The sequence below is a fragment of the Catharus ustulatus genome, chromosome 7 (assembly GCF_009819885.2).
Source record: "Catharus ustulatus isolate bCatUst1 chromosome 7, bCatUst1.pri.v2, whole genome shotgun sequence".
Classification (NCBI taxonomy): domain Eukaryota; kingdom Metazoa; phylum Chordata; class Aves; order Passeriformes; family Turdidae; genus Catharus; species Catharus ustulatus.
Window position 1 is genome coordinate 5,385,450 of NC_046227.1, and position 26,886 is coordinate 5,412,335.

Genomic DNA, 26,886 nt, shown 5'->3' on the forward strand with positions numbered 1-26,886 from the left:
CCAACTCTAATAAAATTCTATGATTCTATATGAAGAACTAGGGGAAAGACACACAGATCTTTCACTTTTCTGAAAGCAAAAATTACACTAAGAAGCTCAAAGGCTGTATTTTAACTTTTCTAATTTTTAAGATAAAACTGAGATAAAGAGGAATTCAGTGTTCAATCAAGACCTCACAGCAGACAAAATATAATGTATTGCAGTGATTTTTCAGCAGCTTTTTCTCTTTGATATCTACATTCCAATAGGGTCAAAAGCTAAAACTTATGCAGGAAGAAAATTCACGAGAAATAAACAGATGTTGAGGAATGAGGCAGACCAAAAACTTCCTTTGGCTGACTACCTAAGACTCAAAGTCATGAAAAGCACATTACAACATGTATACTCTTAGACATTGTGGGCTTAAACATTAATACACTTAAACATAACAATGGGCTTGTTGCAGTTTAGGAATGGCATTCTCCAATTTAGTCTTCCCTCTAAAAACACTTCAAGACAGGCACTGCTCACTCGCTTCCCCTTCTCCCTCCTCTGCTGTGGTAGGATGGAGAGGAGAATTACTTAGAGGCACAAAAGGCAAAGATAATGGGTTGAGAACAATTTACTGAAAACAGCAATGAGATATGAAAATGAACAGTAACAGCAAGACTAATGACAGAGAGCACAAGAAAAGGATTGCAATTGCTGAGTGTGGCAACCCCTGTCAATAGACAGAACCCAGAAGTGGGTATATGATTATGCATTGGGCTGACACATTTCTTCTACATGGAAACTGCTGCACAAGGTTTTCAGAATTTATCCATTCCATTTAAAAGAAAATACATATTCTTTCAGTAAGTATTCATCTATTTTTTTGCTAAGATGCAAATATGTAACGGGTAGACAAATGTGAAGGTATGAAACTATTTGTAGGTATGCAAGTGTGTATGACAGACATATACTTACATAACTTATATATAATATATAATGTAATGTAATTATCCCTGTACCTACAGGGATTTACCTTGGTGATGACTACAGGTAAAATGCTGTATTTTACAGTACCTTTTTTTTTGGTTTTTTAAAAAAAGTACCATTTCTACTAGCCCTGAACCCCCTTTGATCATGCTCAGTACAAGGCCCTTCCTAAGGAACATGCCCTTCAGTGTGGTCAAATGGATTCTACAAAATCACAAGAACCCCTGAGCATATGGTTCCAGAGACCAACCAGTTCCTCACAGCAATAATGTCACTTCTCAGTCTGCAGCTCCCTGCAGATAATCAGTTCAGAGCAATATTTAAAATATGTATACATGCAAATACACTATCCCACCTGTGTGTTCCTACAAGACTCAGGAATGTACTAAGGAGATGCTTATCTCAAAGAAGAATTTTTTGTGCAACCAACATGGGAGGTTCAAAGATGATGTTATGAGACAAAAATATTAAGAAGGAAAAAAAAAAGGAAAAGGCAGTAAAATCTCTACCCTTTAATACAATAATTTTTTTGTCCTGGTCCCCCTGTCAGATTTTTGCTGCTATCCTTCACACCAAGGACTTAATAATAGATGTTTTATAAATTAAAAATTACCCTTTTCTTATGTCTGTCTGCCTCGTTCCCACATCTAGGCTTTTTGTCAAGGCTTGGTTTCTCCTGATCCTTAGTTTTAGCTGTAATTGTCCACCAATAAAACAAACCTTTTATATCCCCAAATTCCAGAAAGTTTAAGCAGGATTCTATATCAATTAAAGGTTGTTTCTGCAGCCTTAAAAGTAGCAAAAGCACCAAAATGGCCACTCTGCAGGACACATTTCCTTGTCAGAGCTTCCAGTCAAAACCAGCTGGAATATTTCAAGAAAGAGACAGTACCTATGAGATGCAGTCACTTCCACCATGCCTACATCTACATACAATTTAAAACACATTTTTGTTACATTAACATTTCATAGGAAGCAGGGAAACATAAATTGTTTTTCTCCAGAAAAGGTTTTCCAAAGAGCAAAATAACACACAGTATTTGTAGCCTGCATATAAATACATTAAATTATTAAATAATGTGGCAGATAAAAAAATGAAAGCGTTCTTAGACAGTTGTGCATTTTGGGAATGGAAAGGCCTAGTTGGAGGCAAGGGTGTGCTGGGGTTTTTTTACAAAGCAGAGCAGGGCAGGTCATAACATCACACAGATTTGTGGGAGCAAGCATGGGAACTACTTTTTATTCCATTTCCAGAGGGCAAAATCACTACCACCTCCTCCTCTAATCCTAACTCCTACCCCAAAACCTGGAACAGACTAGATGAACTGATAAAAATGCAACCAGGAAACAGTCAGGATGAATTTTTATTCTGTTCCATGTTACAGCACCAATTTAACTCATCATTCCCTCTATACTCATTAAAATCTATTCCTGGCTTGAAATCTTTCTTATAATATCTTGTCCTTGGACATCAGCTGAGTAGGAACATCCTCTCTCATCCAAATCAATGAAGTAATTGCTTTCACTTCCCTGGAACACTTTGTTCCCATTCCACTTTTGCTTTAAGAGCTTTTCTACATGATGATACACACTTGAATAAAATAAGTAAAAGGAATGAAATAATTTTAAAGAAGCAGAACACTTAGGGTACAAAAATTAATAAATTTGTATAAATTAAATTTTAACTGGATACTGGAATTGCAAAAAGAAGCTCTCTAACACTGTCTGTTACTTAAATTCTTCAAAATTTACTGTGAAAATGATTCACCATGTAAGAACTGTGGAGTTCAGTTTTCTTCAGGGAATTAAACACTTATAATCAGACCAAATGTGTCACATTTTTGAGAACAGGGATCACAAATGTTCAACAGTAATCACTGGAAGTGATGAACAGCAAGCCCAGGATTTCATTAATACAAAGAATATACAAAGTGAGGGGAAAAGAACCATATGCTGCCATCCAAAAGCAGAATAAAAAGTCTCTAAGAAGTATTTCTAAGCTTTTGTACTGTATTAAGCAACCATAAACCATTAATAACTTATTATAAACATATTTTCCTACTGCTGTAGTAAACCACATAATCTCCTCTCCTGTTCTTTGTACCTATTCTCATTTGTTTTCTTTTCATGTGTCCTTAAAAAAAGGATAAAGGAGGAAAACTAAAATAGTTTGTGGACTATAAACCACCTAAACTCTTATAGCTCCTAAACTGTCCAGCCATTACAAGAGCATTTTGCTTTCCCATTTGTAATCCCTGATCGTTTATCAGCCTATGATTCTTGTCCCTGCCTTAGGCAGAGAAGGAAGAATTTCAACATTTGGTCAAAGAAAAAAAATGACATTTATAGGCTGACCAGTGTACCTGCTGCTCATGGATTTCAAAATACCAACAGGTAAAGCAGTAAGCACTGTCTAGGTGGGATGGGGAGAGGACCTGGAAAAAGGTAAAATCCATGAGTTGAGCTATGAACAATAATATCTGAAGTAAATTAAAACTTAATAATAATGATGATCATAATTAAAAAAAGAAAAACAGACTCAGAACAACAATAATAATAAAATATGAGTTTTATTCTCATTGTAAATCCAAAACACAGTACTGTACCAGCTGTTAAGAAGAAAATCAACACTATTCCAGCTGAGGCCTGGACAGCAGGCTTGTATTTATCAATAGTATTCACAGCTGGAATTTTTTGGATATATTTACTATTTGAAGACAAGTATCTGGGGATGATAAAAACATACAGCTGATTTAAATATACAGCTCTTCTGTGAAACTATTCAAAAAAGTGCTTACAGAGAGTAAATGACAGACTAGTTGCATAAAAAGACAAAATTGTTTCACTTCCTTGCTTATTTTAAATAATTTATGTTGATGGTTCTAAAGTACATATAATTGTTCCAGAAAGAGATCCTGTTCTAGGAAAAGCTGCATTTTCCCTCATCAACTACTCCTGAAAAAGACAGGAACTGATGCGATTTGAAGAAAGGAGAAAAAGAAATAAAGACTGGAGAGAAAGAAAAGAGAAGAAACGGAATATTTATTTATTTTTTAACTACAGAGGAAAAAGTGGAATAAATACCGGCATCTGAAAGTCACATCTACATTTCCTTGCACACCCCTAAATTAATTTAACCTAAACCAAGTCAAACAAAACTGTCACTATTTGGCTTTGATACCACCTGAGCACATTAAGCTTTGTGACATATCACTAATGAGAGAAAGAAATACGATTATGTGTGTTGTAACTGAGAACTTGTTCTAGGCAGAAATATTTAATGAAAACTTAGTTTGAGGAGCAGTGATAGGAAACCACAGAAGGACATGGTAGCCCCCACCAAGGACTACCTCCCAAGGACCTCCTGCTGTGGTTCTGCTCTTGCAGATTTTTATTTGTTAGTTTAACAATGGCACATATTACTCTAATTATTTTTGATAATATAATTTTCTGTAATGTATGTCTATAATTTAATTTTTAAAAAATATTTTTAAACATGTCATTCAGCTAATTATGACACTGCAATATTCCCCGGCATTCAAAAGTTTCTTCTCTGGGTAGCTGAATACAAGCATCTTTCCCAGGAGTCTGTATATACCCACAGAATATTTAAGAAGTCTCACTCATCATTCAATTAGCCCTAAGGACTGTACAAGGCACATCTGCTCCAAGTCTGGAACAAGGTTTTACATATCAGCAGGGCTAACAGGATGCAATAAGCACTCTGCCCAGGCAGAGGCAAGACAAGGTGACCCAAGAGCAGCCTCCTGTTAAGGATGTGCAGTGCATGCCATCACTTGCACTTCTCATCCCCAAACCTAAGACCTGGAATTACCCTGGACAACAAACAAAAATATCCAGCTAGAAGTCCAAGAGTATTTAGGAGAGAAGAGCTTCCAAACACCTGTTTTTCCTCACTATTGTGACAAGGAATTTCACAGGGAAATGGTGCACTTCAACCTCCTGAAAAGTAACAATGGGAACAGGATGCAATGAGGATATCAATATTTTCACACAATTTTCCAAAACAGGTTTGTCACTGTGGTGTCCATTTAAAATGGAGTAGAATATCCATTGTGACATTTCCCTTTTTTGTGCACTTGCTTTAAACCAGGAAATATTTGAAAGAATGCTACAATAAATATATAACCTTGCTTTAACAAAATAACCGAAACAAGCAAGCAAAAAGAATCCCTTCAAATTCACACACTGTAGTCTTCAAAGTTTTTAAGTACCTGTTCTACAGACTGGCAATCCAATTTTGTTTTCTCAGCAAATATGAAAAAACTGTAGAGCATGGTAAAATTCTCAACAAGAAACACATCAGAAGACAGGTCTACAACCTCTTTCCCTTCTTGCATTTCCTCCAGGTCGGATTCCAACAAAACCACTCGAGTATCAAAACAAAAAGATAACTGAAAGACATTTATTATCTCTTCCCCTCCTCCAAAGTACTTCTGGTTTTGTGTGTAGGTGCAGGTACCATTTTCCAGGTATACTTTTCCTCTTAGGACACACGATGCCTCAGCTGTATCTCCATCCCTTACCTGATCGGAAGCGCTCGTCCCTCGAGTTGGTGGATCGGGATTTCTGCTGTTTGGATACCCCAGCAGTGGCTTGGGAAGAGCCTGGGACTCTGTTCTCTGCTTGCAGGGATGGATCCACACCTGAAACACAGTTTATTTTAGTACAAACTAAGCTTTGCAAATATGATAGATGCACCCCACGTTTATGTTGTTTCACTACCCTTGACACTTCCAAGTTCAACTGATGCAAGACAGTACCTTTAAAAAGGGCTCATCATCTCAATTTAATTTACATCCATTTAACAGAGCAATTCACAAGATTCACATTTTACAAAAATGCTGCAATTCTCTAATAAAACCTTAGCAGATATAAACACAGAATTACTGTCAGCTTCAGTTGTGTAACAGCTCCTGCTGTAATCCAGGTTGTCTGGGTGTTTCATGTACTCCTGAAATGATGACAGACCTTCCCAGCCTCACACAAGGTAACAACAATAAGAGGAACTGAACCATTCTCCAGCTGTTTGCTCTGCACCTTATTAGAACAGGGCTCTAGTTAACCCAGAGCAGTTGCTTACATTTAGGCTGGCTAATATTCAGGAAAATGAATCACAATTTTCAGCTGCAGCACAACAGGAATAAAAAAAATCAAAGGGGTGGACAGCAAACATTAAATATCCACTATCACTTCCTGAGCCCCAAAACGAGGAGACTCCCTGCTGGCTCTTGATCCATTCAAGGACTATATAAATTTGGACTAGGAACTTCCATTTGCAATTTTATTACACTTCCACACTTTAAAATGTAATGTAAAAATTACAATGCAGGTTTTCTGCACAATCCTAACATAAATTTAGCTTAGTGCTGTTTTTTAAAGTAAACTTTCCTCAGCCATGTAAGACCTGTTGCATCAAGTTCACTGTGTTTACTCAGCCCTTATACCACACAGGGCTGAATATATCTTTCATTCCACTCCTTCCTTCCCTTGAAGAGCTTCTGCTTCACCTTTTGGAAGCAAAGTATTTTGAAAATCACTGTTTTCAAAATGCAAATATTTACCAAAAGCAGCTCTCATTGAACTGAAGACATCATTCCAGAGGAATCTGGGTCAGTTCCTTTGCAAGGAAAGATCTTACTTTAAAAGTAAGAAAAGGTTCCTTTCTCTCTGATGGGGTTGCTGTTCCCTTTGTTCCAAAGTGAATATCAGGAAAGAAATTTGCAATTACTAACAAATCTAGGAATTATAAGACATTTTTATGAAGGTCTTTCAGTAAGATATAGTCTTTACATTAGCAGTGTAATTGGATTTGGTATCCCATTTCTACCTCAACTGATGGAAAAGAACTTTCAAATACCCTATTTAAATATCATATCCTCAGGGAAAGTGTTTTATCATCTTCATGACAAAATAAATTACTGTATACCAGCTTTCTTGGGTATCTGTTAAGACCTTTGGATGAATGCTCTCCATAACCCCTTTCCCATCCCCTTTGCAGCTAACAGTGAACACCTCTAGATGTTGAAGAGGCAACTTTGAGCTGAATATGGGTTCAGGGAGGAGTCTGTGAGAAAAAGTGAGGCTAAATGATAAAAAAATGAAGGAACATTTAACAATTCACACAGATCTAAGTTTTAAGAAATTAATCCAACTCCAGAGATATGCTCCTCTCTTTTCCAATCTGTAACAAGGAACAAACACATTCTCACATAATTTTTCCTGTTTTCCAAAAATAAGGTTTATAAAGCAGATGATAGAATATCTAACATCAACTGCAATTGCCAATAAGATAAATGGAGACAGCCCAGCAAAGAAACCCCTAATGGAGCAGGATGGAATGTGTGTTTACCAATATACAGACCTAATTCTCCTTGAAACACTTAAGCAGAATTCTGTTTGTAAGAGAAAAACAAATGAAGCCTGCCAACTGAATGGATTCAACAGATCTGATAGTCAGAGCAGTGAAAACACTGCAGAATTCTATTCCACATTTCACTTGGACACAAGTTTTTCATAACCACAGGTCACCAGTCCAGGGGGATTTGTTGATCTGGAAACAATAAACAACAACTTTAGCTTTAGTTAAGAAGATGGAGGCAAGTCATCTCCTTAATCCTGAGCCAAGCAAATAGCCAAGGCAAAGGGATAACACAGTAACTATGATGTTACAAAAGACAACAGGGAGCTGGGCTGGGAGGCTCCCTCAAATAAGACTACCTAAGAAATTTTCAGAATATCTACATCAATTTTGTGTGATCTTGTCAAAAGAGACCTTAGGTGACAAAGACAGCAAAAGAAAATCAGAACTTCTTTTTGGTGTGCCATTTCTTTTCCTCCAGGAGGGCTATTAGTTGTAAGCAGAAAAACAAGATTCGTGGTCTTCCCAATTCCTTACTCTTCCCATTTGTACTCTTGTAGTAACTACAGAGCCTTGAATAAAGACTTGTAAGAGCCCCTTTTCCACTTTGTGATCCCCTGTGGGAGGAAAATAATCTGGAAAATGAGCTGACTGGTATAATCCATCAGCAGATGACAACCTGCATGTGAGATGTCCTGAGTCATGTGCAACCTGAGCACTGCTGTTTGGCCACACCAATACTGGGAGCAGGAGGAGCGGGGAAAAAGTGACCACACGACAACAGGAGCGCATGACCAACTCCAAATCCAGAATACTCTCCTCCTCTCCAGACTAAGATCAGATTTTTGTGAATCAGAGTTATTGTGATGAAGTATCTATCAGTGAATCTCAGACGCTCCTTTTAAATTAGGATGAGGCATGAAATCCTTGGCACTGTTAAGAAACAACAACTCACTTTCTTCAGATTAAGTTTCCCTTCTTGCTTTCTCAAAGCAGGTTTCATATCATAGCACAAAAATACCAACAACGAATCTGAAAAATGCCACTTTTTGGTAAAAATAGTTAAGATTTTAGTTAGCACATCTGACTCTTAGGCTCCACAACTATGTGCCAGTAAAATGCCGTTCCACAAGCTGGGTGAGCGTGTTCATTTATTCTCCTACTATGCAAATCACTACCTTAGCCTTCAGCAAAAGCAGATGGGTAATTAGGCTGCCTCCCCACTCACACCAACACCTTTACAGAAAAGACATATACTAAAGGCACTTGATCCACTATCACTGCATTTTCTCCATTTCTAACTTGTCCAAAGCTAGCAAGAATGAAGTCACCTTGAAGAGGCTGCTTGTTCCAGCTAACTAAACAATTTGCTTCTACAGGATGAAATTAAAATGAATATTTGATTTATTCCTATATTAGTTCATTCACAAGCACTGGAGAACCAAGACTAATACTGGCATTTCAAGCAATTTTTATTTACACAAGCAAAAATGATTTTACTGTAAGAGGAGTGAAGAGTTCCCAGGAAGATTCTCTGCTGGCATCACTAGGGAGGAAATGCAGCTAAAGACATCAGGGTAGCTAGAGATCAAATTTTCAAACCATAATGTATTAAAGAGCTCTGTAGAGAGGAGAGGGGAAGTGGGAGGCTAAAGAGGAAACTCCAGACTCTTTGTACATTACCAAATCTTTCTGCAGCTATTGAACTGGGTCTGTAAATAAGAAAGGAACAAATGACAGCAGCCAGGTTCAAAGTGTGAAAAGAAAGGACAAGCAGAAAATCCAAAAACTGGAGGTCTGGCTGTGGGACAGTTACTGAGCATCCAGTGTTATCATCCTGTCATATCCCATCTCAGAACATATGACCTGCTGTACACACTTTTTTGGTCTTAGATCTTGTCAAGATCCAAAATTAAGCGTTCACACCTTCCAGATTACAGGGACTTAACAAAGGTTAACCAATGTAATTTATTACCCAGAATAAGGTATTTAGAAATTAAAGAGATTAGAAATAATAATGATAACAAAAGGCATCATACACATGCATTATGTTTGACAATCTTCCATGATTCTGTAACATTTTCCTCTACTCAAGGAAGTAAATTCCAGCCTATGAAATAATTTTAAGGGCATTAACACTTTCCATTCAAGGAAGCATGGAACAGCAGCAAAGAATACAAAAGCATAGAAGGCATTTGTTATAAAATCAATGAAACCAAGTATAAGCCAGGATTTGGATCTAATTCAGAGAATTCAAACACTGACTAAACCATCTCAATGAAAATACCCACAAGCAAGAGACACACTTATTTAGACACCATGACAGACTGGTAAGCAGAACACCTACATGGCATTAGCTAGAACTTTAATTTCTCAAAATAATAGTCCATTTTAAGCAACAGGAGGTGCTTCACAAGCAGCCCAGCACTCCTAATGTAAAAGGATGTGCACTGAATTGAAAAGGCACAGGAATAGCAACCTCTTGATATTTTGAGAAACTGTGAGCAATGAAGATATAAACTGCTTTTTCAACTAGCCCATGTCAACACATTACATTTTCACATACCTCATTTAAACCAAGTACACCAAGATCCAACCAAAATAGCTAATTAAACTTTGGACATCCTTTGATCATAGCCATTATACCCATAGTATAAAGTAGGAATTTTAACTCCATAGCACCAAGAAAGGTACTTATATGTTTTTCCTTTAAATTATACACAATTATAAAGCTTTTGTAGACTCCAAAACACCAGAGTAAGTTGCACATTCCTTAAAAATGGAGCTACAGGTACTAAGTGCTATAGGGCTTTGTAAAACTCATCCCACTCCAACTGAATGAGAGGCTGATTTGTGGGTACTTCTTACCCACAATGACGTAAAAACAAAAATCACAGCTGTAACACAATCACAGAGCAAGGCTGGAGGGACCTTGAAGATCACCTGGTCCAGCCAGGAATAGAATGCCTATGTATTCCTGGTAGCAGCAGAAACATTTTCTAGAGACATAAAACCATGAAAACTGAGAAAATTAGAAGCATGGGACATGCCAGCCTCAACCAAAATTACAGGAGGTTCCATCATCATTTTCCCTTAAAATGAAAATTTGAAAATCAGCAACATTTCAATTTTTCTGGACCAGAAGTGCTAAGGAAGAAAAGAGAATGAAAATAATAAAAAAAAATAATTTTAGAGTGGAATCACTCTGACACCAGAGGAGAAATGAAGTCACTCACCAAGGTGTTCACCTAGCACTAAGTAAATCCAGTGAAATTATTTCCAGGGACTGCTCTGTAAAGCAGCACCAGGACACTAGCAGCAATTGCAACCTCATTTAGGTAACTTGAAAATAACCAGTAACACTGTAAAAAGATTAGTAAGAAATCAGGATAATCAGGAAGCAACCATCAGAAGGCAGAAGTTTTACCTGATGTGTTAGAAAGGAAGCTTAAGACCATCACCTGCCCATCAGGACAAGATACGCACTGTAAATGCTGCTTAATTTACTGTGCTATTTCTGAATGTTTTTACAGCCCAGTTCTACCCTCATTCAAAATCACCCTCTGCCATGTATCTGATGTTATCCATCACTCAGAATCTTCACCATGCAGCATGCCAGATTGCCTACAGATATAATTAATTATTTCCTCAGAGTTTTATCTGTAATTTGCATGCAGAGGTTGACTGAGGAAGCCAATTACTGTTAAATTTTACTTCATTAAAATAATTAATTACTGTTTAATGCTTGCTATTACTCAACACTTGTTTTTGATTTTGCACAGTACACTTGGTGAAAAAGAACTCATTCTAGTTATTATTTCCATATAACTACACACTTTTACAGCTCCTAAGCAAAATCTTTACATTTCCACTAACTCTTCATCACTGCAGATTTAGAATTTTATAATACAAAACAATCTACAGGAATGAGACTCTTGAATCACAAGGTGCTCTGCTTAATTTTCCTATTAATTGAAAATGTGCTCTGCAGTCACATCTGTCTTTTTCTGTTCACCAAGCCCTCTGTGGGGTTAACACTGTCTGGGTAAGGATTTGGCTCCCCACAGGTGAGTGCAGCAGAACACAGCCCAATCCATTTTACATGGTATCGAGAGAGTAGGAGTTTGCACATGACTAATTTGTAGGTGGCAGCTGATGAGGTGTAACAGGGAAAGTTAAACTTCAAGAACTCAAACTGTGAGCATGCAAGTACACGTTTAAGACATAAAACTGTAAGAAAGACATGATTTAGTGGTCCTGGGGACATCAAATCATAGAGCAAGAACTCAATAAATGCAAAATGCTGACATTTATTAATCAGTCAGCAAAAACTTGATGGATACTGAAGCTTATGAATTGTATCAGAAATGCTTCAATTAAAATGTTAATGATAAAATAATTTCTGCAGGCTCAAAGCCTTTGGGACTCACACTATTCTGAGTCATGCTGAAGCTGTGTCAATTAAACACATTTCCAGTTAGAACTGGGTTAATGGAACATATCTCAGAAAACTGAAACAGGCAGTTAGCTTCACGTTTTAAGCAAATTTTATCTTTTTGCCAGAGCATCATTCTTTGTGCTCAGAGGTAGACAGTCTATTCATTTTTTTAGCATATTAAAGCTAGATTCCTGTCAGCTTAATGCTAAACTAGGCAGAAGTGGTAAAAAAAGATCAGGTAATCTGGTATTTCTTAGAAAATGTGGTATCAAGCAAGTACTCGCTGACTCATTCAACTACTGCTTAAGGCGATTACGGAAAATACAGCTGAACAAGGAGAAAAATCTTCAAGCAGCTGAAAATCTAAACCTACTTTAAAGAATATGGCAGACAAAGTACTGGAGCTGTCTAAGCTATGCTTGAGAGCTCAGTACTTGAATATTTGTGCAAACAGCCTTTTGAGAGCTGAGAAGGAAAAAAATATAAAGTAAAACCCCCACTGTCAATAGAAAGGAGTGAAGGCAGAGTAAATCAAAGGTTATCAGAGACTAAACAAGAGACAGAAATCCACAGACACGACTTTCTAGGAGACAAAGGGCATTGACAGAGTATTCTGTCAATTGTAAATCCTGAGTCAAAATCCATACCTCACCTGGTCTCAGAATCTTTAACTAAGCTGAGTTAGAGGACAGGGTATTTGAACAGAAAACTGAGACAGTTCTTTCCAGAAAAATGGTGTAAGGAGGAGAAGCTGTGTTAAGTGAGGCTACAGCTTGCTGCTGACTGTCAAAGTCATCCTAAAAATCCAAACTGCTTCTTTGCAAGGAACAGCTCACTTTAAAGAGATGAGTTTTGTTCTGCTTGGCCTACAGTGATTACAAATTTGCTAAGAAAAAACCTACATTTATTTTTAAAAAAAACCCAAACCCAAATAAAAAACAAAACCACAAGAAAGGAAACTTTGCTAAGAACGCCCACAATGAAACACCAGATTACATTCTGACTGTTCAACACTCAGTTTACAGTGTCTCACTATTGTTTCCACTCACCTTGGTTTTCTTCTCATTTTTCCTTATCTTAAAATCTGTCAAGCTGTGGAAAATTGGAGGATTATAGAACACCAAAGCTCAGTGGCAACCTAACAGCCCTAACCCCGAGTGATTTCAGTCTCCTAATATCAAAATAAATTGAAAAAAGTTGGGCACTTAGGTTTAGTTTGGCTGTGGATGATGAAGTCTGATAATAACCAGCTTCAGAAGAAGTAGTTTATAATAAAAAAGTCAGTACTTTGAAGAAACAGAAGGGGTGAGGGAGGTGTGGAAATGAGATGAGACACAGGGTGAATGCAAAATACAGCACATTAAAACATGAGAGTGAGGACTACTGAGTACTTTCATCCAATGAAAGCAGCCAATTTGCTTTTAGCAATAATTTTATTCATTTCTAAAGTTATGTTAAAGTCTCGGACTCAGTTGTCAAACTGAGGTTTGCTGAAAAAAATGTTAGCATTCACCATTTCATATAAAACTATAAAAAATAAATATATTTCAGGCTTTTTCCTTGCTCTGCACTTCTCTGTGACAGCCATTTCCCACTGCTGGTCAGACGCCATATCAAACACTATTTTAATTCATCCAGTCTATTTACTGAGAACTTTTTCATGTTATATTTTCACAGATTTGGCACAAAGGTGTAATTTCCATGCAGTTTCTCACCTTGAATTAGTGGTATGTACCGTGCTAATAGCTTTGCCCTCTTCTTTTCATATCCTTTCTGAGTGATGTCTCCTAAAGAAAAGAAGAAATAAATACAAGTTGTTTGGAAATTCTACATTTAAATCTTTGCATCAAGCACAGTGCTGAAAGAGTTTAACAAAGCAAACTATGCAGGGAAAAAAACAACAACAAAAGAGACATTAATTACATATATGTATGAATTCAGCCTACCTCTGACCAAGTAGAACCCCTTTTACTCAGATTTTACACAGAAGAGTTCTTACTCTGTATTTTTAAATGATTCTCAAATACTTTCCTTAATTCATAAGGACTGTGTTTAATTTTTTGCTTAATATTCTTCATTTCCTTAAATACACAAAGCCACTTCCTATTGCCATCCCCAACCTCCATCCAAGTGAATAAGCATCACTTAAAGTTATTGACACTCTTGCAAAAAATGCAATGGGAGTTCAAAGATATTGTTCAAAATAAGTAAGAAAGACAAATGCACATGATGGAGTGCTTCAATCAGTGCAGGTATTTCAAACTACAATCTGCCAGTTTTTCTTCAAAAACCCATTATATAACTATTGTATGCAAAATTTGGACACAAGAAAGAAATTACCATTTTTCTTAAGCAGGGAAAAAAAATTAGCAGAAGAAATACACAGAAATATAATTTTTATGTTAACATGGTATTACTGTATCAAAATGAGAATTAGATCAAACTAAAACAAAGCACCACAAATGCCCAAGCAAATTTGTCTGCCTGGGAACAGGTGGTCAGAATGACAAACTACACTTTTTATGAAAAAAGGAAAAGAATATCAGAAGAGATGTATCATTTTCAGGTAAGGAAGAAAAAAAAAATCCAATAGACAAAAAGCACCAGTAAGAAGAACAGTTTTTCTTAAACCAGAAATAATTTGGAAGACTAAAGCTCAGCAAACTCTTTAAGGATCAAAACTGTACCTTACCCAAATGTGCTGCACTGTATGCTCAGTGAAGACATAAATTTGGACAGCTTCATAAATGCTCCACATAATCCTTACCCCAACTCTCTGTGCATCTCAGCCTCTGCCAGGTACCATCCAAGTGCACAGGTAAGCACTGATCAAAAGGCAGGGTTGAAGAGAGTCCTACTTAAACCAGAGTACTTCACATGCTGCGCTTGGAAGTCCTTAGATTTTGCTGGAATGCTGTCTTGAAGGACTTTCCTTGAATGAGGCTAAGCAAAGGATGAAGCCAAAAGCATCTCTGCTGCTTTCTGCAGTGCTGTGGCAGGTCGAGCTGTGCTACCCAGCCAAGCTGGGCTTTGTTCCTTTCTCCAAAGCCTGGGGGTGGGGCTTTTCCTGACAACTGTTCCCCCCTTGCCCCCAGAGCCTCAGGGGGATTCACCCATCATATGGGCTTTTTGTGATCCCTCATTTCTTCCAAAAAGAGCCACTTTGCCACATCTGGTACACTGGGGCCACAGCTGCTGTCATTTAGCCTCACTTTCTCCTGAGTTACTGGATTACACAAAAGCAATCTGAGGTTCCTCGACCCCAGCAAAGCAGCTGGGAAGCCTGCATAAAGCCAGACACTGGGCTGAGATCTTTACTTGAAATATCTGAAGCATTGTAAAATATATATGGTAAAATATGTCAGAGGTAACAACAAAATTAATCAAGAGAGAGAAGAAAGTATTAGCATTTCTTAAAATGATCTATAAGATATATTCTTCATTAGTGCACACAAGAACTTGTCATGTTGTTATTACCCTGATTCTGCCCAAGCATGGTTCTATTCCACCATGTTAGCACTAGACCTAACAGAATCTCTATGCTAAATTCACTAACTAGAACTGAGAATGGACCTGTGAGAGCCTGGCACTTGCTAAAGATAGGGAAATGGCTCCCAGTCCCCAGTTTGCAGAGGTCAGGAGCAGAAACATTTCCAAATGAGCTGACTGTACATTAAACGTGGATGAACCCTATCAGCTGGATCAGCTCCTGCAAGATGAAACCTTTAAGAACTGCACTGTTTGGCCACTGGTGAGCACAGTCACAATCACAGGTCTGTCACCCTGACTGCAGAAACCTTTGCCAACTCCTTCAGGATAAATTCAAGTGCACGAACATTGGCTTCTGCCTGCAGAGATGGCTCTGGGAGGGTTGGAAAGGAAGGCAACTTGCCAGTCTGAAACATAACTCATGTCATCTGGAAAAGTATTCAAAGCATACCCCTCTGTTTCTAGGATAGGTTGTCACTATTTGAAAAGTTGGTGGAGGTGAGAATCAATTCAGAATCAATTCATTGCTAATTCTATGTTTTTAAAAAGTCCCTGAAGATGAACCAAACACCAAAATACAAATATTTTTAGATAAACTATAGAAACACCGGAAAAGATGGGAGAAGGTGAAGGAACAATGGCAGAAATTAAACAGTCTAAACAAACTGAAGTAGTTTGGGACATATTTTCTCCATATGCACACCTGTGATCTTCAAGTTGGACACACAAACAGATGTGCCACCAAAAGATTCTGCCCATGACATTTCACAATCATTTTTATTTAACCCAAAAGCTTTTAACACCACCTAAATTTAGGAACCAGAACAACTCCTCCAAACCTACCACAAGTACCCATTCCATACATGGTTACCTGGTACATGTTCTCCCAGACACTACACTTGTGTAAAACAGGCAAAAGCCAAACTGATCAACGGGCAAGAAAGGAACTAAAAGACGAAAATCATTACTTGCAGTCAGAGAAAGTTTTGGATCTCCAAACTATACAGCAGCAAACACTTGCTGCCATCCCTGAGATATGGGTTCTGGTAGGTCTGTGCCTACCACATCTGGTAGGTCGACTGATACCTTAATTTAGTCTGCATATGATGAGCTGAGTGAAGTGTGAAAACATCTTGATTGGAATCTTTCATATTACAGGAATCTCTTTAAAATGGAAACGACATCTGATCATTTCATATGGTGATGCATCTGACTAAGCCATTAGAAATTCTATTTCAAAGACCCTATTTGAAACATCCTGAGAGCATCACGACGCCTTTGAAGCAGTATTAGAAGTTTAGCATGACTTCACTGAAAATGTATGTTACTGGTAATTCTTAATTTGCAGCAGGACTTGCATCCCTTTGAGGGAATTTACGTTATCAAAGTACAAAACTTGTCTGATATAAAAGCAGCAGCATGGAGATATACAACTATATACATACAGAATTTCATTAAACCTTTGCACATACAACAGAATCACTGAAACATCAAGTTCTAGATACTAGGCAAACACTGACTAGCTAATTCTATGTATCTTAATGATAGAAAGGGAAGGAATTTGGCCAATATATTAATAGCAAAAGATTTGGTCTTCCACTCTGCTCACACAGTGGGACTGTATTTTACAATACCATTAATTGCTTAATAAATTATAGAAGGAATTATCAAAACTAATAAATTTAGTTTGATCAAGCCATTAGAAATTTTGCAATTGGCAAAGCAATGCAAAGTGACATTTAGAATTAGAAAATTTGAAATTAGAATATGAAAATTCTATTCTGACACATTTATATACCCCCTTTTCACCTTGAAGTTTCAAAGCAGTTGCAGGACAAAGGCACTACTTGTATTTTATTGAAAAAGTCAAGGTGGGTGAATCCGGCAGTTCAGAGAGGATGTGCAAAGTCAGTGCATTCCAGGTTATTCTGTTCCATACAACCCACACTTGTGAACTGTGTGTGTACATAGGGAGAAGAGAGAGCTGCTCCTTTTAAACTCTGGACTGCCTGGCTTAAACACTTACTTGCTTCATCTGCCAGGAGTCAGCATTTGACAGCGCAAAAGGAGGTTAAATAACCAGATCACAAAAGCAGCCTTAGCAGCAGTTTCTAGGCTCAGTTAAGCCAAATTAATGAATTGCTCTTCCACTCCTGCAGTAAATCCTTAAGCTTGGTCCACAGGGAGACAGGAAAAGCTCCAACTCTACCACTTCTGTTCTATGCTGTTGGAGCTCCCTGCAGAACACAGAGTGACAGGTACCAGCTATATGTACACCTGTGGGTGAACAACACCTACCACACCAGGCACCATTCCCAGCTCTCATCATGATGGAGATCAGTAATGTTGCCATTCTCTTTAACAGGCTGAGGAAAGCTGCACACATGGGGAGCAAGGAATGAGAATTCTGTGGCCCATAGGGAATGTACTGTCTGCTTCCACAAAAGACAACAAAAGAAGTTGCAAATGACCAAAGGGAATATCCAACTCATTTCTGAGACCATGAGAATAATTTAAAAACCCACCAGCAAACCCCAAAACACTCAAACAGAAGCATAACACTCAAAATTCACCAAGTATGTTAAAAACATACAATGAGAAGGTCTTTAATCTCCATACACAAGTTATTTCAATTTGTAAACTGTGAAACTTTTTCAATGGATTTCTAGGTCTCAGTTTCAGATTTGACAGTTTCCTGACATGTCATTACCATGCCCTCACATGCACTGGAAATCATGTTTTAAAATAAAAGATTTACAGTAAATCTTGAAATAACTGGGGTGAGGTGGGGTGGTTACTGGGCAGAATTTTATGATGAATGCAGACACTTTGACTTCTTAAAATAAAACACTGACATATTAAAAAAAAAAAAAAAAGCCAAAACCCAAACGTCATCAGTACTCATGTTAAAACTACATAAATAACATAATACAATATAATTTTACTAAGAAATCAGACTTCACTAAGATATTGGGCGCACATAAGTCATCTGACATGATCACAAAGAATCAGATGAATGATTCAGAGAGCCTGGCTGAACTACAGAATGATAAACTGAAGGGAAAAAAAAATAAGAAACCAGCTGAATTATTCACAGAAGGAGGCAGCAATGTAAGCCAGCTGGTGCACACAGACATCCTCCTCTCTCATGGCAGGAAAAAAATATCATCAATCCCTATTAGGACCAGAATAGTTCAGTGCTTGCACACTTGGGAAGACCCAGCATGCGTCCCCTGTGGTGGCTAAACTTATTTACAATTCATTTCCAGTTGCAACACTACTTATTAAGTGTATTTTCTGATGAAATGGAGCTCTCCATGAACAGCATGAACCAAATGTTGGCAACAAAACTTTGAGCAGGGAGGTTGGACCAGATGACCCACTGTGGTCCCTTCCAATCTGGCCCATTCTGTGATTTTCTGATTTCTGCCAACTGCACCTTTTTCCTTGTTTATCTGTTAAAAAGACCCACAGGAAAGCCAGGTTTGGTGTCTGCAGTCTCAGATGCTCCAGCGCCCAGCCAGCACCTGTTTGAGGTTAAATGCAACATACTGATCTCAGGCTGCTGCCAAGGCAGCAGTATTTTCTATGAAGCAAGGTTTGTTAAAACCTTATTTGTGAAAAGCATCTTTATCACAACAAAATATTGAACACAAGAATTCTTTTTAAATCACTGCTTAAGAACAAAGCATGCTAGGGAGAAAGCATGAACCAACTCCAGTACATACCAAGTATGTTCCCAGAATGTACCATGATGCAGTGATACCCATAATCAAAGGCCTGAAAAATACCTTTTGCAGTAACATATCCTGACCACATTAATGATGATCTGGAAGAGACAGGTTGGCAGGTTACTCTTCCTTATCATTTCTGCCTAATCTTTGCAATTGCTGTTTCCCAAAATATGTATATAGATATGCATTGCGTCCTGCATCCTTTGCACATCAAGTATCTTCTGGATACCTTTATCCATGTATTTGATGGCATTTCCTCTAAATGTCTTTACCAAGCTACTTGGTTATTTACCTTCACTAATCCTACTCTAAGATAAAAAGTATTTGATTGTCAATTACATGAGTAATATAAAACACTTTTCACTGGACCAAACCTGAGAAATCAACTAAAAATGCTGTCATTTGGGAGGTGGTCACATTTATAGAACCAGAGAATGGTTTTTGGGTAGAAGGGACCTTAAAGCTCATCTAGTTTCAGATTCTACGCTTATGCCTCACGTTCAATAGCCCTCAGTCAAGGATCTGCTGCTCAGCATCTTTACCAATAAACTCATTTATTCAAGACTCTCCAGAAGTGCCATGTGAAAGCCCAGACATCACAAACTTTCTTGAAACACCTAAAAACCCCTGAAGATGAGTTTCAAAGGTGTAACACCAATTCCTATAAAGACAGCAACTGGATTTTCTTTAAACCTAAGTCTTCCTCAGTCTCGAAATGCAACCCACTTGCATTTACCATAAAATAGCAATTGCTAATTCCACTAAACACATATTACTTCACTTTTACTAAAAAGATCTATAAACTGACAAATCTGCAGAAATTACCACACTATCACCAGGGTTTATCATCTGAAGGTAGTATGTCACCATGATTTTTTGGGGGTTTGGGTCGGGGGGATGTGGTTGGGCAGGTGACCCTCATCTGGTCACAGTGTAAAAGGACTGTGCATACAGAAATACCTCTATTTAAATTAATCTGAACCATGTTTTGCTGAAGATACTTTTAGTAATTGCAAAACAGCAACACTACCTTCAAGTGAACTGTCATACCTTCTAGCTCAAAATCAGGCAATGTCCTTTACACAGCGTCAGGTAACAATTTCACTGTAATCATTCCCCCACTGATGAGGACCACAAAGTAAGTTCTCGAATTTTGCAGCTCATAGCTTCCCTTATGAAAGGGCATTCAAAACCTATTTCATGTGATGAACACAATTTTGATAGCATCAGTACTGCATGAGTCAACAATCTATCCCACAGTCCCCTTCAATCACCCCAGGGAATTATCTCATACAGATTCAGAATCTCTCTTTATTCTGCAGTGTCAAAACATTGCTTGTTTGAACACAGCAAGGCTACCTCTTGTCATGAGTCAGTTTATTGGGCTTCCCAAACTGCACCAGCTGCACCAACATGTGACTGAAACCCTGCACAGTGCAGCTCCAAGCTAAGCATAAAGTGGCTACCAGTTCACTTCACTACTTACAAATATTCACTAAACGAAATCCTCAAAAAAAATCTTGTGGGTCATTACTAGTGCTGAATATTGTGACAGAATTGCACAAAACAAAGAAAAGGCTCTTTCCACAATGAGGAAAAATCCACCTGTTTGTAGCACAATAGTGGCTAAAAGCCCCTAGCTCAAAAAGGGAACAACCCAAATAAATGGCACAGGTAACTCTGATGCAAGAGCTTGCCCATGGAAGATGCAGGGCTCTAGGGCACAGAAAACATGTAATGATCACAAGAACAAGTTGTCAGTTATTAGCTATTCACAAGTTTTGTATGTTTAAATTTTTTTCCTCCTCTGAATGGAGTCCAGGGAGCACTGGTACTGCCAGGAAGAAGGAGCAGCACTTGTATAAGTACATACTCAGCCACTGAGTTTGTCAAATCTAATTTATATGGTTTCAATTTTAAATAAAAATACAAGACTATTTATTTCTAACTACTATCTACCATTTTCTGGTTTCACTAACATTCTGCTACTCCTCTGTCTCAAACCAGCCTGTAAGCACGTTATCCCAAGTTCCCTGCTACAACTCTGCAAACACAGACTTATCTCACAGTTTAAGACCCATATAACTTGTTAGGATAAAAGTAATATATAAAAGGATTTATACACAGACATTTTAAAATTTAAATTATGATTTATAATCTTAACAGTAATTTAAGATTAGAACATCGAGCCACAGCTACAAGCAAATACAGAATATGTGTCAAGGAAGGTTTCTGGAGTTTTGTCAGGGCTGTGTCACAAGTTGCTTACATTGTAAGTAACAAGGAGGTAAAAATCAAATAAAAATCAATTTCACTGGAAAAGGGCAATATCCATAGCGATACCTTTTGCAGATCTTCATCCCAGCCCCCGTCTCCTGTAAACACCTGTGTTACAGCTATTTCCACCACTTGAAGTTCTTTTAATTAGCAGAATCTAAACATTCTGAAGGGCATGTGAAAACACTTTCTGCTAGAAACGGAAGAGCCTCATTTGCTAATGGTCAGTCTCAGGCACTGATAAATTGATGTCCTGTGGAAATGAAATCAAATCAGAGCCCTGTCAATATCTGCTAAAACTCTAATCTGAAGAAAACTACGACTTTGCATTTATTTAGGCAATAGTTGCTGATAAATCTAATCCTGGCTTCACAACTGTGAAAAGCCTAGAATCACAAATATAATTTGTTCCAATCACTAAGTTCATCAGAAGAGTTTCCTGTTTAAAAATACCCATTTCCTTAACACATTCCTTCATCTGTAGCACGATCACACTGGTTGATTACGCTAAGTAATGCTTTTAAATAGACTGGTTTATTCAATTATTCATAGAAAGTAACCCAAATCCTCTCTAACAAAGAGGCTGTAGACGAAAAGTGAGCACAGGGACAACAGCACCCATAGCCTTGACTCCTGTGCCATTGCTCAAACTGGTATGTCCTGCCATAGATTTGGATCTGACCAACACAGAATATATTATTTCTCAGTTTCCTAAACTGCTCAAGGCAGACAAACACATATAATACACAAACCCACAGCAGCCAAACTAATCCTGACCTCACTGGTGCTTCTCTGCATACAGTCAACTGAGACTATGTTCACATGAAATTTTTTTTTTTCCCGAATACTGTTTCTGAAAGAAAAATGAAGGAAAAAAATCTTTACTGAGCTACTACCTCTGAAAACTGAATATTCTTTGCAGAGTCAAACTTGGAGGACCTCCAGAGAGAAGCTCTTAAAACGCTTGCACTAGACCAAGCTGGGGGGTGGGAGGCAGGGAAAAGGACCTCAAGCTCCTGCCAGGAGTGACTCTGGGGTCATCTGCTTGACTGTTAATAAGTTTCGAGGTCATGCATTTCACTACACAGATATCTAACCCAGAGGCAGCAGAAAAAAGGCAAAGAGCAAGAATGAGCATCCCCAAGTAGAACCATTTAAATTCCTACAAGGTGTACTACACAACCTAGCTGGTTGATAAAGCTTAAGCTCCTTCGTGGTTTTTACTTAGCACATGAGAGCTTAGGAAAAAAAAAATAGAAAAGACACTCACACCTAAATTTGCTTTTTTTGAATACTGTTTCTGAAAGAAAAATGAAGAAAAAAAATCTTTACTGAGCTGCTGTTTCTGAAAACTGAATATTCTTTTCAAGCTGAAGCAACTCCCACCAAATACAAATTAAACACAAAGATCTGAAATGAGAAACTGCTGTAATTTTGTTAGACAATGTATAATTGCCAACCAAAGTTTTGTGGTGGCAGCACCTTTCCCTTAACCCAGTCAAACTCTGTGTTTCCACAACATGGCCTGTCTGACATGCTCTCTTTGTAACCACACATTGTGGCACTTTCTTAACATTTCCTGTTCCTTACACTGCAAGGCAGAAATCTCATAATGAGGGACTTTGACAGAATTCTGCCTTAATACACAGGCAGCTGGTACATATGGAGCTGAAGCCCCTCAGTTATATCCAACCTATCTCCCAACACAAGTTTTCATTTCTCCATAAGCAAATAACTTCTCAAACACTATTTGATAAAATGTTGAGTTGGCTGGTATTTTCCCTGTATCTGATGAATCCCAGATCTGTGGGACACAAACATATTGATTATGATTTATGGGAGCTTTCATATTTCAAGTTCTAGGACAAAATGCTGCTACAATCAGCAAGTCCTACGTTTCATTTGAGGTTGGATCCTCAACAGATTGAAGGAACAGCCGTGCAGATACAGGCAGCACTGAAAAAAATTTATTTTGGGTATGGATTCATGTTGCAGCTAAGCTGAAGTACTGGCACCCTCTTTCACTCTTCTGCCCTCAACCCAATCCAGCTCTGAGGCCATCTGGCTATGAGTAGGAAAAAGTAAAAATAAAAAAAATAAATTTGAGTCACAGTGAATTATAACAAAAAGCCAGAAAAAAAATTTGCATCTATCTTTATAATATCACAACACCACCTATTAGTATCTTTTCAGTGTCCATAAATAGCAAATCCCACAAGAGGCAGATTTTTTTCAGACACCACTGAACAAAAACTTCCTGCTAGTTGAGGGATGAGGCCCAACTGGATTCACCAGGTGTTGGAATTCTCTTCAAGTTCTTAAAGGGATGTACAGAGATAATCAACTAGAAATGTCTTGACCTTTAATAGGTAACAACAGACATAAAAGATTAAGAACTTCTTTCTTCACTGAATTGTATAAATTGCAGACACCCGCTACAAGGCACAAGCTTCCACACAGGGAAACAACAACAAAAATCCACAGAAAAATCTTTGTGTGCTGTGGAGCACTGCTGGGGAAACACTCTGAGAAAGACAAAAGGGCATAATCAAGCAGTGAGAAAGTGATAGAAGGATATGATGATGATTTGGAGGCTTTAATTTCAACACATTTCAACTTGGTCCCCTGAATTCTGCATTGCAAAGCTGCATCACGGTGGGTTAACAGTTGGACTCCATGAACTCTGAGGTCTTTTCCAGCCTAAATGATTCTATGATCTTTGAATTTGGGTCTGCAATCAAGAAAACTCAGGCAAATGCACCAAGTTTATATTTCCTCGAGAGCTACAAACCTCGTGCCAAGAAACTGTCAAATACTTTGATACTTACTCCAAGGTAAATACAAGGGTTCTTAATAACCAAATGAATGTCATGCAATCAAGAGAGACTTGTATGTTTTCCCTCCCATTTGCATATAGGTATATTAAAGTCTGTCTTTCAGTCACAGAACTGGATGATACATCTGTAACTCAGCTCTATGAAATGTCATCAAGCAGGCACCTTCTTTAATCTAAGAGATGCCATAGCCCATCCTCAATGAAACCACATTTCAGAAGAATAGTCTATTCCTTTCAAAAAAACAAACTAACCCAAAGGAAAAAAAAATCTCCCCAACTTCATTTTAACTAGCAAATGGAAAATAAAAAAAAATCACTTTAGGATGTCAAGATTGGTAGAGCTTAATTTAGGTTTAGGGGAAGGATAGGGAGGTAGAAGATAGATCAGTGTTCAAGGCTAATTTTATAAAGGTCTGTTTACTTCATAAATGTGTGTTTGTAATTTTAAGGGAAGTTTATTTTTGCACAAGAACACCTGGAAGAAAAAGTATTTCCTTTAATTTTCTTAATGTACAGGTTGCCATCATACTTTTGTTCCTCACCACATTTTAAATCTCCCTGCCAAAGCAACATATAAAAAAATAACAAGATTTTTACTCAAATGCAAGGAAGAGATTAATTTAAACACTGCTTAAGTACAGCAGAAATCCAGAACACAACCAATAAAAGCCCCAACCACCTAACTGGTTGAGTTTGAAATTCTGCTTTGATGGGAAAGGAAGTTGATTACCTAGCAATCCCAGTTTTCCTGGTTCAGAATCTTTTGTTTCCTCACAGTGATAAAGGTAACAGAATAGTACATTTAGTCCTTTTTTTCTGCAAGCCTTTAAGTGCATTACCATCATTCTTAAGCTGGAAGCCAGAGTCAACAAAATAAATGTCTTCACAATTCACAGAATTATTTCATTAGGAACAGCTAAAGGTAAGAAGGGTACGGATGCTCTCAGCTCAAATGAGATACCTTGCTTATCCTCCTATGTTCCAGAAGGCAGGAAAGAAAAAAAAAAAGAAGAGGGAGGGACAGCAGAATAACAATGATGGAAAATAAGTATGATGGGGGAGTGGGAATGAGAGCAAAAGGGAAGGTACATTATGGATGAAAACCATTGCCAATCATACCGTTCCACTACTACAACAGTGCTTTCTAACAAGGTTGCTAATATTTTAGGTCAACTCAACAAGAGCCTCTTAACAAGCTTCTTATTACCTTACAAAATAGAGAGGAGAATAAAATAAATCTCCTCTGATCATCCAGCACAGCAGACATGGCAAGAAAAATAAAATGCATCAATTTGTTTTACCTTCCCAGTGTAGAAAAGTTCAGAGGACTCTTGGCACACAAGGTGAGGCCTGAGGGCATCTAGAGGAAAGGGTGAAAAAGGAATAACAGTTCCTGGGTAACCTGTTTTTTGTGTGCTGAATACAGAATCCTCACTAAGCGGCACCATGTGGTCTAGCCTAGCCTGGTTTGGTTGGCACATGACTTTGGCTCCACAGAGGGGGAAAAAGGCCAACTGGCAGCATAGAGGAACACCAACCTGGGCTGCTGAAGAATGGCAAGACATTGCCACCTGGGTAGAGAAGCTACCTGTGAAAGTTCATTGTGTGGATGCCCATGTCCCCAAGAGTTGGGCTAATGAGGAGCACTGACACAACAAGCAGACAGATCAGGCCTCAAAGATAGAGGTGTCAAAAATAGACTTGGATTGGCAACACAAAGGAGAATTGTTCCTAGCACGATGGGCCCATGATGCCTCAGGTCGTATAAGTGGGCACGAGACCAAGGGCTGGATCTAACCATGGACAGTATCTCTCAAGTCATCCATGACTGTGATACGTGCGCTGCCATCAAACAGGCCAAGCGGGTGAAGCCCCTCTGGTATGGTGGGCGTTGGTCCAAATATAAATACGGGGAGGCCTGGCAGATTGACTACATCACACTGCCTCAGACCCGCCAAGGCAAGCGCTACGTGCTGACCATGGTGGAAGCCACCACCGGATGGTTGGAGACCTACCCTGTGCCTCACGCCACTGCTCGGAACACCATCCTGGGCCTTGAGAAACAGGTCCTTTGGAGGCATGGCACCCCTGAGAGAATTGAGTCAGACAACGGGACTCATTTCAAGAACAGCCTCATAAACAGCTGGGCTAGGGAACACGGCATTGAGTGGGTGTACCACATCCCCTACCATGCACCAGTGGCTGGGAAAGTCGAACGGTGCAATGGCCTACTTAAAACCACCTTGAAGGCACCGGGCAGGGAGAATTTTAAAAACTGGGAGTTGCATTTAGCAAAGTCCACTAACAGAGCTGGACCTGCCCAATCTGAACCCTTGTGAACAACAGAGATCAGGTTCTGGTGGTACACATGAGAGGCATCCTGGGAAAAACTGGATTAATTCTGCCTCAAGCAAAGACAAACTCATCTATGGGGTTGTCTTTGCTCAGGGACCAGGTTGCAAAAGGTTGGAGAGACATGATGCATCCCTCCAGGGGACTTTGTTTTAGGGTGAACTGCCAGTCACACTGAGCCTGTATCTAAATCTAGATGTATATATGTATATAATTGGGGTAATGCATGTGTGTGTATAGTTTAGAAGTTTGGTGTAACATGCTAGTATGGGAAAAAAATCAGAGTGGATAATATTAGAGGTCAGGATTTATTTTTTTTTCCCCTCTCAGGGTATTTTCTCCCATCTGCTGCCTAAGAGATGACAACGACCTGCATTTAACATAGACAAAAGATGTAGCCAAGGAGGAGAGGGAGGGGTAC

General features: G+C 38.4%; 1 protein-coding gene across 5 annotated transcripts in view; it reads right to left on the reverse strand.

Annotated features, from left to right (window-relative positions):
- Nucleotides 1-26,886, reverse strand: part of DIP2A (disco interacting protein 2 homolog A) — a 72,669-nt gene that overhangs the window by 40,752 nt on the left and 5,031 nt on the right. For all 5 annotated transcript variants that reach the window (XR_004418484.1, XM_033065032.2, XM_033065030.2 and 2 more), the window contains exons 2-3: nt 13,493-13,564; nt 5,505-5,624 (exon numbers count right to left, since the gene is read on the reverse strand). Coding sequence is in view for 4 of the 5 variants with exons in the window: in XM_033065032.2 (XP_032920923.1) it covers nt 5,505-5,624; nt 13,493-13,564 (192 nt within the window). In the remaining variant the exon portion in view is untranslated. The remainder of the gene's footprint in view (nt 1-5,504; nt 5,625-13,492; nt 13,565-26,886) is intronic.